Genomic DNA, 14,166 nt, shown 5'->3' on the forward strand with positions numbered 1-14,166 from the left:
CTTAACCTAGAGCCTAACCCAAATAGGGTCATCATCTATTTATATATATAGGAGTATCCGGTATCAAGTGCTAGGCCATAAGAAAAAAGGCAATGCCCTTATTGCGCTAATCCTCGAATTGATCCTCCTTTCTAATCTAGTAACTTATTCCTCCTAAACATCCTCCTTCTCGCGGTATCGCGCCGGTTTAGCGCCCTTACTAGCGCACGTACTACGCTGTAGATTCGGGGCTAGGCCAGCCACTACAATAGTTGAAGCTATAGGCGAAGGCGGCTCTATAATATGCTCAACTAACGTAGATATCTTCTTAGGCGTTATAGGTTATAGCACTATTATATACTCAACTAGGGCTACTAGTATAGGCACCTCCTATAAAGAGTTCCTCGTCGATAGAGTAGCTAGTATAGACGTCTCTCATAAAGAGGTCTTCATCAATAGGCCAGCCAATGTAGGCGCCTTCTATAAGGAGGTCCTCGTCGATAGGCTTGTTATAGGTGCTTCTAGCTATAGAGCCTTACCTATAGTCGTTAGAAGCTACGGTGTAGCTAGCGCTATATTCTAAGGGCGGCTATATAAACGTATAACGGGTACTACGGCACTTGCGGCCTTCTCTATAGCCTTGCTTACGGCCTCTATATTCTTCTAGGGCCAACCTCAAAGGCGTTTAGCGGGCAGTGTAGTATCCTCCTTTTTCTATATAGCGCCTATAGGTGCCTCGATGCCTAGGCGCTTCTAGTATTCTTCTACAACCTTAGGAGCGTACTACATCTCGTACAGCAATTTCCAAACGTTGTAGTACGTACCGAGGTTCTTCCACTAGATCAAATATTTGATCTATATACCTATTATAGAGTACTTGAGAATACGCTCTACTTTATAGTTATTGCTAAACTTATAATCTTCTAACTAATTAGAGGTTTATAAGTCTTCTACTAGGCCTACCTCCGGTTCAATATAGCTATAAGGATCCTCTCCTAGTAGCGTAGACAAGAGGTGTTCTACAGAGATGACTAGGTAGATGCCTATATAGCTTAGAAAATCAAGTTCGTACACCAGATAGCTAACGTAGCGCTTAATAGGAAATAGTCTAGTGTACTATTGCAATAGCTTCTAAGGTAGGTTGCTAAGCAGGTAATATCTATAATAGAGGCGAAGATATACCTTATCGCCGACTTCGAACTCTATTTAGTAGTAATGGCTATTGTAATGACGTTTAGCTTATATAGTCGCGAAATCTATTGCCAATTGTACTTTACGATATAGATCTTCTCATAGAATAGGCAAGTCTACCAACGTAGCTACGTTTAGATCGGCTATAAGTACGTCGAATAGGCTCTATAGTTTAAAGCTATATAGCTACTTATAAAGTATTGACTAAATAGGAGCTGAATATACATTGTTAAGGTTCTATTGTAGTAGAGGAATAATGTCGACCTAGTTACCAGTTAGGAATTCGAAGGTATAGAATTGTAGGGCGATTTCTATAGTCTAATTCTTATACTCTACTAGACTATCTGCCTACAGATAGTATATAGTTGTTATTAGTAACTTAGTGCCCTAATACTCCTATATACTAATCTAGAGATCTAATATAAACTTATAGTCTCAGTTAGAGATAATAGCTAACGATATACCCTAGTCTAACAAGAGCAACTAGCGTATAAGAATATAGCCCCAATCCTTTACGAAGTATATTACACGCAGTTGTAGGTCACCTATAGCCACCTGTGGCCAACTACGCAAATGTAGGCCCACTGGGCCCACTGGGCCCTACAACAGCACTAGGCCCTGCAACAGTGCACAAGCCACCTTACGCACAGGCTACTATACTCCTATATTTAGGTAGGCACTTGCCTATATTCTACACTCTTGCAATATATCCATCTTACACTCCTCCAAAGCTCCTACTTAGTTTAAGTGCTCCACTACCTTGGCTAACGAGGCTAGGTAGCAACCTACTTTGTTTATATAACAAGTGGTGCCTACTACTAGACTCGAACCTATATAATAAACCGCGATAAGACTCCTTTATAAAGGAGCCAGTGTTCATCAATAGTATACCTAAGCAGTACCACGTTATATAGCTTAGGCAACTATATATAGGCGTAGATGCCCTAAGTGCCTTACTAGGAAGCACTTGTAGTTTTACTTACTTAGGTGGTCTCTAAGTATTACGAAGCCCTCGAGCTCTTGAGACCTAACCTAGAGGTCGGTATCTAAGGCAACGTAACAATATACGACCTTCAATACTTCATTACCTTGGCTTAGCTCCCTAAGACCAACCGTCAATTGCAACCACTTTTTCTAAGACCTCGTCGCCCTAGCCTAGCTCCTATCCTTCTAACCGTCAATCGCGACCACTTTTTCTAAAGACCTTGTCGCCCTAGCCTAGCTCCTATCCTTCCAACTGCTCCAACCTCCGACTAATCAATCGGCCGATCAATCGCTCCAACTAGTTGCCCTAATCAAAAACCCAACAAGTAGATTGAATAGATTAAATAGATTAAATAGTTAGATAGTTGAGGTATAAGATACAATAGACTTATAAACTAAAGACAGCTTTTCTATTTATTTGTAGAGGGGGCAATTGTTATACGTAGTTGTAGGTCACCTATGGCCACCTGTGGCCAACTACGTAAATGTAGGCCCACTAGGCCCACTAGGCCCTACAATAGCACTAGGCCCTACAACAGTATATAGGCCACCTTACACACAGGCTACTATACTCCTATATTTAGGTAGGCACTTGCCTATATTCTATACTCTTATAATACATCTATCTTATACTTCTCCGAAGCTCCTACTTAGTTTAAGTGCTCCGCTACCTTAGCTAACGAGGCTAGGTAGCAACCTACTTTGTTTATATAACAAGTAGTACCTACTACTAGACTCGAACTTATACAATGAACCGCAATAAGACTCCTTTGTAAGGGAGCTAGTATTCATCAACAGTGTACTTAAGTAGTACCGCGTTATATAGCTTAGGCAACTATATATAGGTGTAGGTGCCCTAAGTGCCTTGCTAGGAAGCACTTATAGTTTTATTTACTTAGGTAGTCTCTAAGTATTACAAAGCTCTCGAGCTCCTAAGACCTAACCTAGAGGTCGGTATCTAGGGCAATACGACAATATACAACCTTCAACACTTCGTCGCCCTAGCTCAGCTCCCTAAGACCAACCGTTAATCGCGACCACTTTTTCTAAGACTTTGTCGCCTTGGCCTAGCTCCTATCCTTCTGACTATCAATCGCGACCACTTTTTCTAAAGACCTCGTCGCCCTAGCCTAGCTCCTATCCTTTCGACTGCTCTAACCTCCGACCAATCAATTGGCCAATTAATCGCTCCGACTAGTCGCCCTAATCAAGAACCTGATAGGTAGATTAAATAGATTGAATAGATTAAATAGTTGGATAGTTAAGGTGTAAAATATAATGGACTTGTAAGCTAAGGACAGCTTTTCTATTTGTTTGTAGAGGGGGCAATTGTTATACGTAGTTGTGGGTCACCTGTGGCTACCTGTGGCCAACTGCGCAAATGTGGGCCTACTAGGCCCACTGGGCCCTACAATAGCACTAGGCCCTACAACAGTGTATAGGCCACCTTATGTATAGGCCACTACACTCCTATATTTAGGTGGGCACTTGCTTATATTCTATACTCTTGCAATACATCTATCTTGCACTCCTCCGAAGCTCCTACTTAGTTTGAGTGCTCTGCTACCTTGGCTAACGAAGCTAGGTAGCAACCCACTTTGTTTGTATAACAGAGTATCTGCCATTGCCTAGCAATAGGAGGGTCCGTTTACTACTCTTATAGGATATAGTCATTATAATGTCAAAGCTGTTATAACTATCTAGTTGCTAAGAAGAACCTTTCAATAGTACGTTTGGAAGGCCTAGGATGAAATCGATAGCGATAACTTATATCGAGAGCGTATCGTTCAATCGAATTGGCTAGTATTCGCTGATCGGCTTCTAGCGATCTATAGTATTAAGGCGGTATAATAGGCAGTGCGCTATATACTTCTTAACTTCGTAGGTTTTATTGACGATCGAAATGCTATATAGGTCGTAGAGTATACGTTCTATACCAAAGTGGTACTTAGCGTTGTATACTAGGCTAAGAACTTCCTTAATTATACCAAATAGTATATAAAGAAGGCGTACACTATATAGCTAGATATTGTAGATAAGACTATCGATTATTGTAAAAGGCAGCCTAGGGCGCGAAAAAACTCTAGTGCCCTCACTAGTTTAGGCATTGGCGAGATTATCTATAATAGCCTTGTACTTCAGATCCTCCTTATATACCACAATGAATTTTTGGTAGAGTAATTCTTCTATATAAGCTTTAGCAAAGGCGAACAGTATATTGTTGAGTATTATAAGGCCCTCTAAGCGTTCGATAGGATCTTATATAGCCTTTAGCCAGCTTAGCACGTCTAGTACAAAGTTCAATCGGCTAGGTAGATGATATAGCCGAAGGTCGTACTTAGAGAGGTAAACGGAGACGGTGATCAGTTGCCGGTTAGCCCGATCTATAGAGGAGGTGTCGAGCTAGGTTTATACAACAATGCTATAGGTGGTTACATAGTCGGTAAGGACATTGATAAGTAGCTAAGCCAAATATATTATAGTATAGAGCTTTTTAACTGCCTACACTAGGTAGGCGACCTCCTGTTCTAAAGGTCTATACTATATCTTGGCCTTTGTTAGGCATCGGCTAAAGAATATAACTAGGAGTACTTGGTTCAAAGGAATTGGAGTACTAGGCTCCTACTTATAGCTATTATATAGGTAATAGACTATTACGCTAAATCTATACTCCAAGTAGCCGTTAATCTATATAAAGAGCTGCTTATCAAAATCGAAGTAGTATAACATAGTAGGGTTCTCCTTGCAAATCGCTTCCTAGATCGCCTCGAAGGATAGCTTCTCTATTAGCGTAGGTTTAAAGGTCGTCTTTACATAGTAATTGGTCCTCTTCGACGGGTTACCGGTCTTAATACGGCCTTCTTTATAGCCCTTCCTTAGCAGTGTAGTCTTGCGAGCCTATAGAGGTTCTACTAGCTATATATAGTATAGAATCAGGTATCGTAGAAAGCCGGTAGCGCCAATATATTACTCGAGTATCTTGAGGGTATATAGAAAGGCGAGTTGCTTAAAGGCTTTGATACACTATATAGTCGTTATAAGGCCTAGGCTATCGATATAGAAACTAAGGAGTTCTATACTTAGATATCCTATATACAATTTAGCTAGTGAGAGGGCGATATTCTTATCTACAAAGAGGCTGAATACTATATCTCGCTAGCGTAAATAGTCTTCTACGTTATCTAAGTAGATTACAATATCGTCGATAAAAGCTTGTATATAGGATAAATATAGTTGTAGTAACCGATCTATAATACATTATATATATATAGGCGAGTTGCAGTAGCCTATCAGGTATACTATAGGCTACTTGAGGCTACGTAGGCTAATTAGAGTAAACTAGTCCCAATACAGTAGGTAGACTCCGAACTAGTAGAAAAACGAAGTAGCGTCGATAGCTATAATAAAGTGCTTACTACGCAATTCGACGATAATCTCTGACTATAAGGGCAAAGGGTAGTTGTTAAGCACTATTATATAGTTCAAGCTTTATAGATCGATAACAACGTAGCCCTTGAGCTCTCCGTTATGCCTAGGTCGCTATACTACGAACATAGGATATACGAAAGGTATAGCTTAGGTAGCCTAGATTATATAGCCTTGCTTATATAAGCTATCGAAAGTCTTGTCGAGTACCTTACAATCCTTCCTACTTAGTAGGTAAGATCGGGCGTTAACTTTCTAGTTTTACTAGCCTTCTACTAAGGGTATATATATTAGCTCGTCTAGGCTCTACTAGACAAGGCCTTCATCCCTCTAAAGGCTAGGATATCGCTTGATAACCTCGATAAACCAGTTGGCGATGTCGGGATCTTTAGTATATACGTATACCCCGTCTTTAGTAACGATCTTAGACAGGCTTAGATCTATACGAAGGCCTAGAGTAGACTGCTTTTCTAGAACGAATAGCTTGCCTACTAGTTCGTCGAGGTCGTTGGTCTACACTAGTTAGAAGACGTAGTCGCTCATTGGCGTAGTAGAGTTAGTGTCGTTAAATTTTCTAGCCAAGGTAGCCTCTACGAGGTTAATAGTCGGAATAGCTAGCTTATATACGCTATAGCTGTATTACGCAACGGCTACAATACAGTTGTCAAATGTAAACTCGCTATTGATTAGTATAACCATGGTAGACTATACTACCAAAGAAGGGGGTTCGATATCCGTAGCTATAGTTGGAGTAGCTATCGTAGCTATCGCTATACTAGCCACTAGCGTAGTTAGGGCGGAGGTCTAGGAGCATACTAGGAAACCGCTATCCTCGTACTCGTGGATCTTGCCTACTAGGTACTGCTTTAGGATCTTGATAATGCTGTACAAGGTGTTCTTAATAGTGGCTACCTTAGCGGTCTTAGCTATAACCACTATATAATAAACGGCTAGGTGCTTCGAATAGAATATAAAGGACTAGCCTTTCGAGAGTAGCTTATACTCTACTAGGATCTCCGCCTTCTAATTTAGCAGGAGTATAATCGTATAGGTAGTCTTGACTTTACGTATATATAGCGTAGAATATACATTAATAGCGAATAGAATAGTAAATTTAAAAGCTTGGAGGTCGACTTTCTTTATATTATAGTCGATTAAGGCGTAGTAGCTATCTAAGAAGTTATTACCGAGCAGTAGATTGGGTCCTAGTGAATCCACTACCTAGACAGAGTAGGTGAACTTATATAAGGTGGGCTTACTATCCTCCGTACTAGCTAAGAAGATAGTAAAAGTGGCCTATTGCAAGAGGGCTAGCTTCTTATTACCAACGCCTATTACCTTGCCTTTATAGCGCTCGATAGAGTAGTTGAGTAGGTTCAATAGGTTGTAGCTAATGATTGAACGGCTAGCTCCTAGGTCGAGGTACACTTCTAGTTCTTCGCCCTCTTCCTTTGCATAGATAGCGATATGAAGGTAGGTATAGTTGCCTAGAGGGCTATCGATGCCGTCGTTGGATTCTAGGGCCGGAGCTTCCTTAACTTGGTATATCGTAACTTTGGGAGTCTCCAGTTTACGCTCTATAGCTAGTTCGTCTATAGATTCTATAGGTTCAAGGCCGTCGAGCCCTACTAAGCAGCGAAAAATGCCGTTCTTTGTGTCTTTGCAATGCTTCAAATGGTAGAATAGTACATTATATAAACCTAGAATAGAGGTGTAATAGCTATAAGTATAGCGTTTAGGTATAGCTTGATTAGCTATATAGTTCTTCTAGGCACGCTTTGAGCCTATGCCTTTATAGGCCTTAATATACTGTCGAACTTCCGCCTTAGCTTAGAAGATTTTATAGTATTTACAGTATATAAGCTTTAAATCAATAACTATATAGGCGATCTCCGATTTAGAAGACGATATAGAAGTAGTATCAGATATAGCAGAGCAATCTAATACTACGTCCAACGTATCAGCGTTGTTCCTAGACTTAGGGTCGCTAGCAAAATGTATATAGTCGTAGCGCCGATTGCGTTTACGTTCGTTATAGCGATCCTTCTGATCGTTACGCTACTCTTTCTGGTCATTGCGCTGATCGTTATAGCGACGATCGTCCTTGTTGCGATCTCGGCGATTATAGTCTTAGGCTTGGCGCTTGTCTTAGTCATGGTTAGTAGAACGGTAGTAGTCCCTGCTATAGCGGTAGCGATCCTTATAAGCTAAGCTTTGCGATTTATTAGCCTAATACCGAGGTGCCTACTTCACTTTGTCCTCTCCTTTCTCTTTACTACTCGGCTTCTTCTATATATTGGGATACTTCTTTGTGGCCACTAACTTTAATATAGCTCGCAACTACTCCTACTCGCATAGGCACTAATTAAGCAAGGTAAAAAACTAGGGGTGACAAATATAACGTTGAATATTTAGATCTATATGCTCTTAAATCTAGTATATAGTGCCTTACTAGTTAAAGCCGTCTATATTGTCGTTCATTGTATATGCTTAGCGCAATTTACGTTCGATAAACTCTATAAAGGCTTCTTTATTAATAGCGATATCTTTAAGATATAGAAACGTAGTGTTAAACTTCTTTGTAGCTACTATTGAATCTAGCTTAAAGCGCTTACTTAGGGCCTCTAGTATCGCTTTAAGGCCTTGCTCTTTAAAAAAGCGACGATAGCTATTAGAAATTCCTTTGGACCACTAGAATTAGGCCTTGCCTTTAAGGAGTATAGGAAATATTTTAATAACTTATTGCTTGATAGATCCATCGTTATTATCCTCGATAAAGGTCTTGATATAGGCTTAAAAACGATAAGCATTGGTATAAGTAATTGCCTTACCTTTGTAGATTACTCCTAGGCTATCGGAGTCTAGGTAGAAAGGGTCGAATACTCCGATGTCCTTACGTTTAACTTTAAATTCGGTTCGACCTACTATATAGCTAAAGTCGAATATACCGTCTCGGTACCAACGGCTATTAGGCGTTGGGCTATTACTCTAAGGGTTCGGTCGATAATGTGGTTTTATACAACGTAGGCTATCGTAAGCAAGGTTATATCGTAAGCCGATAGCTACGCCTTCTTCGGAAATTGGGTATATAGTCTAAATAGGCGTAGGCTATATAGGCTAAGCTAGTAGGTTTGACTACACTAGCGGATAAGGCTATACTAGCTAGAGAGGCTATACTAGCTAGTAAGGAGCCTAGTTGACTAGATATATAGGTGCCTATTGAAATGGTGCAAAACCTCTACACTAACCTACCCTACCACACCTAGGGTCAGGCGCGCAAGATAGCTCCTAAAGGAATGCAGTGTACCTCTGGACGGATAAAGATAGTATATATCGAGTAGTAGGAAGGATGTCTCCTAAGAGGAAGACACGTAGCTTAGGTACGTCTAGTAGGATATAGTAGAAAGACAAAAGACAATAAGAATACAGTTAGAGCTCAATAGCTCGAATGCCTACCGTCTAGATAGAGGTAGAACAACGAAAGGAGAGGCTCAATAGCCTTCCTAGAAGAAGGAGGACTATCAACGTAGTATCAACGAACGTATATTAACAACTACTTAATGTCTTACTTAATAATAAAGAAGATAGGCTTAGCCTATTTAAATATATATAATTAGAGGGCTAGACCCTTTAACAACGAATATAACGCTCTAAGACAAATAGAAAAGTAGAAAAACTAGGTCCCCCCTATATCTAAATAGTCTATTACCCTAATCTACACTTCCCTTTCGAGCTTGCTATACACTCCTATAGGCAAGCTCGTACCTTAAAAGCTCTTTTAATAGCTACTTCTTATCGTCGCTACTCCTTAAGCTACTCCCTTTATATAGCTCGCTTGGCTTATAAAGGTCTAGTTGGCTATAGTGGCTAATTCCACTATCTTTTGTACTCTTCTACCTCCTTAATATATACGTCCTAGCCCTACTACTATATTAGATACTTATACTTATAAGCGAAGGCACAGTTATATAGGTTATATAGTAGTAGGCGAAGTAGACGTCTAGGCTTTATAGGCTCTTTACAAGGGCGCTTACTATAGTATTACACTGAAGATAATATCTAGCTAGATAACGTAGGTGATCTATATACCTAAAGATACTTCTGTACTAGTGTATAAGGCATCTTGAGGTAGTCTAGCCTCCTTATAAGTATATAGACGAGCGTCTCCTCTTCCTAGAGATAGGGATCGAGTACTATCTTTTTAAGGGCTACCTATACTAGTGCCCTAAGGTCCTTGACTAGATCGCTACCGAGGAGGCGCTCCTAGTCTATCTTATCTATAGGGGTATCAACAAACCTTTGTATTATAGTCGTTTATAGTGTAGTAATCTCTATAATCTTAGCTTCAACATTTTACTAGGTCGATATATTGTCAAGATCTTCTATAAGTGTCGCTAACGGATCTAAAGTAGTTTACTAGTCCTCTATTTAGAAGGACGAAATAGTACTAGGTACTAGAAACGTGCTTTATAGCTATTGTCCAAGGTCGCCTATAGGGTCTTATAAAGATAGTATACTACTTAGCTATCTATCTAGTAGAAGTCCTATAACCCTATAGTAGTATACCTAGTAGGCTATATCCTTCTTTGACTAGGGTATAAGGATAATTTAGGTAGTAGCGATTACTCCTTTCTCGCTCTAGTTAGGGAGCTAGGCTTCCCTAAATACTACTAAGTATATAGCTAGGATCCTAAGTTCTATATCGCTAAAGTGGTTATAGAGATATGTAGGTAGGTCATTAAGTCTAGGAACATTGGGTATAAATATGTCGTCGGTCTAGAGGACTTCGATCACTTTATCTTCGTTGTACTCTAAGACCGTAGGCTATATAGGCTCTTTGGTCGAAGACAGTAGGTCTAGAGGGAGCTTATACGTCTTGCCATTGTCCTATAGCAGTAAAGGGACTACCTTAGTACAAAGTAGACAATCCTTAAAGGTATTAAAAGCTAGCTTATAAGTTCCTAACTATAAATGTAATATACATCGCTATATAACTATCTCGCTATCTCCTTAGTATAGCCAAAGCTAGGGTAGCCTGAACTATATCTATCCGTTTAAAAAGTAGAGCTAAAGTTCTTAAAGAAAAGCTTATATAAACTCAAAGGCGAACTATCTATACTCCTATTCTAAACTTTACTAAAGGCAGTAGACGATGACCTCCTTATATAACTATATCTAAAGGAACCTATAGATAGACTAAAAGGCAATCTAGACCTTTGATAAGATATCTATATACGTCTTTGAGCTTTTAAATAGAGAGTCAAAGTAGTAGAGCCGACCTCCAACTTAATTGAAGATTACAACTATCTAATGCCTTCTACCGACGAAGTAAAGGAAAACCTAGAAACGGCAATTGTTGGCAATAACCCTCTAATTAGACTAGTAGAACTCCTTTGGCGTAGGACTATAGTCCAAGACTAGCTATAGGTAGATCTAGAGACAGTCCTTATAAAAGTAAAAGAAAAACTATATAACATCTAAGATCGTCTTATAATCTAGCTATTCTTTACTAAGTAATATACCTTCTACGTCGAAGAGCGAAATACCTATATCTACGAAATAGATATCGAAAAACCGATCTATCGAGGACCTTCCCTTTAGCTAGTCTAGGAATAGGTACTTTACGATCTTAGGGTTTACGCTAAGCTAAGGGCTTAGGATCTAGTTAGGTCGTCGGTTAATTATATTTTATAGGTATTTCTTCGAAGTCTATAAAAATAGGAAAAGCTTAGAGCTAGTCTTACCTAGGTAGCCTAGCATCTTTAAGCCTAGCTCTTGCTATACAAAGGAGATATAATGCTATATCTGATCGCTATCGCTAGTAGGCTTCTACGAACCTTATAGTATATAAAACTTAAGCTCTCTAAACGGCTACTTCTATCCTAGGTTAGTAGTTACATTGGCCTAGAGTTATATAGGCCCTATAAAATCGAGAATCCTACGATAGCCTATAGCGATGCTTGCGATAGTATATGAAAAATTAGCTTATAAGAAAAGTCGCTCTCTAGGCAGAAAGATCTAGATCGATTGAAATGATTATAAAAAAAAATCAGGGCGTAATAGGCGAGGTAAAAGAAATGGTTGATCGTAAGCGAACTAGTAGAAGGATTGAGAAAAAGAAGTAAGTAAGCCTTTAAAGGTAGAAGGGCTACTTAGCTCTTTCTTAAACTAGGCGAAAGAAAACGAATAAGGCTTGTAGTACCTACTAATTAGCTAGAAATAAGTATTCGCCCTCTAAATTCTTAAGGCCTTCCTCTCCTCTTTACTATTCTAGAACTATTTTCTTCCTCTAACCTTCTCGCTACTTCATTTTAGTACTCTCCTCTCTCTAGTCGGATTAGGTTCTTAGCTAGGTCTTCTACTTCCCTTTCGAATTTATATATAGCTCCTATATATAAATTCGTAACCTAGAAACTATAATACTAAGCAACTAGTGTACCTACAATACGTTATAGGAAATTACTAATAAAGTAAGCAACTAGAGGCTACTACTATATAGGATTATAAACCGCTAGATCGATCTCTTGCTAATACTGAAAACAACGATCTTCGTAGCCTAGAAGTATATCTAGGTAGTCCAAAGTAAGATAAGGGATCCGCTAATACTAAAAGATAAACGCTATATTAACGAGTATACTATAATCTTAGTCGAATACAAGGCTATCTATAATATAATTAAGATCTATCGACTAAACGTTAGATTACTATATATCTAGTAGGTTCTACTAAGCAATTAGCAAGATTAGTATAGGATATAGTGATCGGTTTATATTGACAATAGGCTAGTTGATATAGTTAAGCGGTACTATAATATCTAGGTCCTTTGTCTAGTATTTATAGAGTATTACAATAGTAGACTATTTAGACATTAAATATATCATCTTGCTATATACCTAAACCGAGTGTCAATGCTTTTGATCTAGGTATAGGGTTGTAAGTAAACGCTATACTTCCCTTTTGTATTTACCCTCTAAGTAGAGGAAGACTAATACTCTTATAGCAATAAGGTGCCTTGTTATAGCTATAAACTGTCGTATCAGCGTTCAACAACTCCTTTCAATAAGGATAGAGACGTCTATATAACTTAGCTCTTTAATAGCTACGCTTCTCTTACTCTTCTCTTTAGTAATAAATACGCTAACTATATCTAGTTAGAGAAGGAGTATACTTAGACTTATATCTATAGGAATAATTAGAAGCACCTAGCTTAGGACTTGATCTTATAGAACTATCTTCTATACGATCTAAAGAACAATCCTAGGCTAAAGCTACGTTTAGAAGAGGTAGGCCAAGAGTGGTTTATCCTATTAGAGGTTGCTATTAGGGAACAAATAGTATAGTATTAGGTCAACTATAAGAGCTTATATTACTAAGGGATAGAGAAAATAGATAGGGATAGGCAAGGGGTAGGATATAGTCTAGGAGCTTAGCCTATAAATAGTAGATCGAAAGACTATATATCCTAATTGTAGATTTTTCTTAGCCTTGACTTTAGCTCTAAGAAACTTAGTCCTATATAATAGAAACTATCTAATTAGAGGGTAGAAATGAAAAAGAAAAGGCAAGAACAACTATAAAGCCCCTAAGAGTAGGGCTGCCCTTTAGAAAGATAACTTAGGTACTAGCGAAAAAGAATAAGGGCCTAAGGGATAAAAATAAGTGAACGACAATAGATAGACAAAGACTAAGTGAGATATAGCTAATAGAGACATTACTAGTAAGTAGAAGGCTAATATAACAATGGGTATTAGGAAGAAAACGTAGTAAAACGCTAGTGAAACTATCGGAGGTAGTAACTTCTAGGACCTTCCCCCTTCTTAAACTATATATCCTCGTATATCTAGAGGGCCAATGTTAAAAACTAGGTGGTTTTCTATATAGGATTTCTACAATAAGCTCTTAACGAGGTTGCTCCTTCTTTACCCCCTTTGTAGTAGTACGAGTTTAGCTTGCCTAAGGCGCTATAGTACAACTAGGGGTTTCCTCTTTAAGGACCTCCTCCTCTACTATAGTTGCAACGTCCTTAGCGACTATTTACACGATTTCCTTCCTTAGTAGGCTATCGCTATAAGCGTAATAAGGATTACTAAGGTGGTATCGTCGACTAGTTAAGGCGCTATATAGTTCGCTACTATAAGGAAGCTCGACCAGTTGACTACTGTTGGAAGTCTTGGCTAATTAATAGGGGTAATAACCTATAGTCTAGTCGCTAGTATTCTAGTTGTCTTTAGTAGCACTAGACCTCTCTTCGCTATCCTTATAGAGCTTTAAGCGACCGTCGAAGCGGTAGCGTTCTCCTTAGAAGTGTCTAGTATATATCTCCCTATTGTAGAGTACTAAAGTAGCTAAGTCTTAGCTAGCGCTAGGGCTAGGATTAGCTCCCTCGTTGTTCTATACTTCGTTATAGCGACTATTAAAGTAATAGCCTCTATCGAAGTAACTATCGTCGTAGCAACTATTGTAATTATGCTTGTCGTTGTTGTACCCCTCTAAGTAGAGGAATAGGTTTATATCGTCCACTTTTAGCTAGATGTTATCTAGTTTAAAAAACTTCTTTATACGATTTAGAGGATATAGCGTCTAGAT

At 38.9% G+C, this 14,166-nt stretch overlaps 1 protein-coding gene across 1 annotated transcript; it reads right to left on the reverse strand.

The window, feature by feature from the left end:
- Positions 1–6,071: 6,071 nt before the first annotated feature.
- On the reverse strand, positions 6,072–7,736 carry THITE_111359 (uncharacterized protein; the record flags this gene model as incomplete). The annotated part of the gene is made up of 6 exons (XM_003651908.1): positions 6,072–6,098; positions 6,397–6,492; positions 6,840–6,854; positions 6,919–7,157; positions 7,391–7,409; positions 7,638–7,736. The coding sequence occupies 6 exons, from the start codon at positions 7,734–7,736 to the stop codon at positions 6,072–6,074; spliced, it is 495 nt and encodes a 164-aa protein (XP_003651956.1).
- Between the last annotated feature and the right edge of the window lie 6,430 nt (positions 7,737–14,166).

Source organism: Thermothielavioides terrestris, chromosome 2, assembly GCF_000226115.1.
Source record: "Thermothielavioides terrestris NRRL 8126 chromosome 2, complete sequence".
NCBI lineage: Eukaryota > Fungi > Ascomycota > Sordariomycetes > Sordariales > Chaetomiaceae > Thermothielavioides > Thermothielavioides terrestris.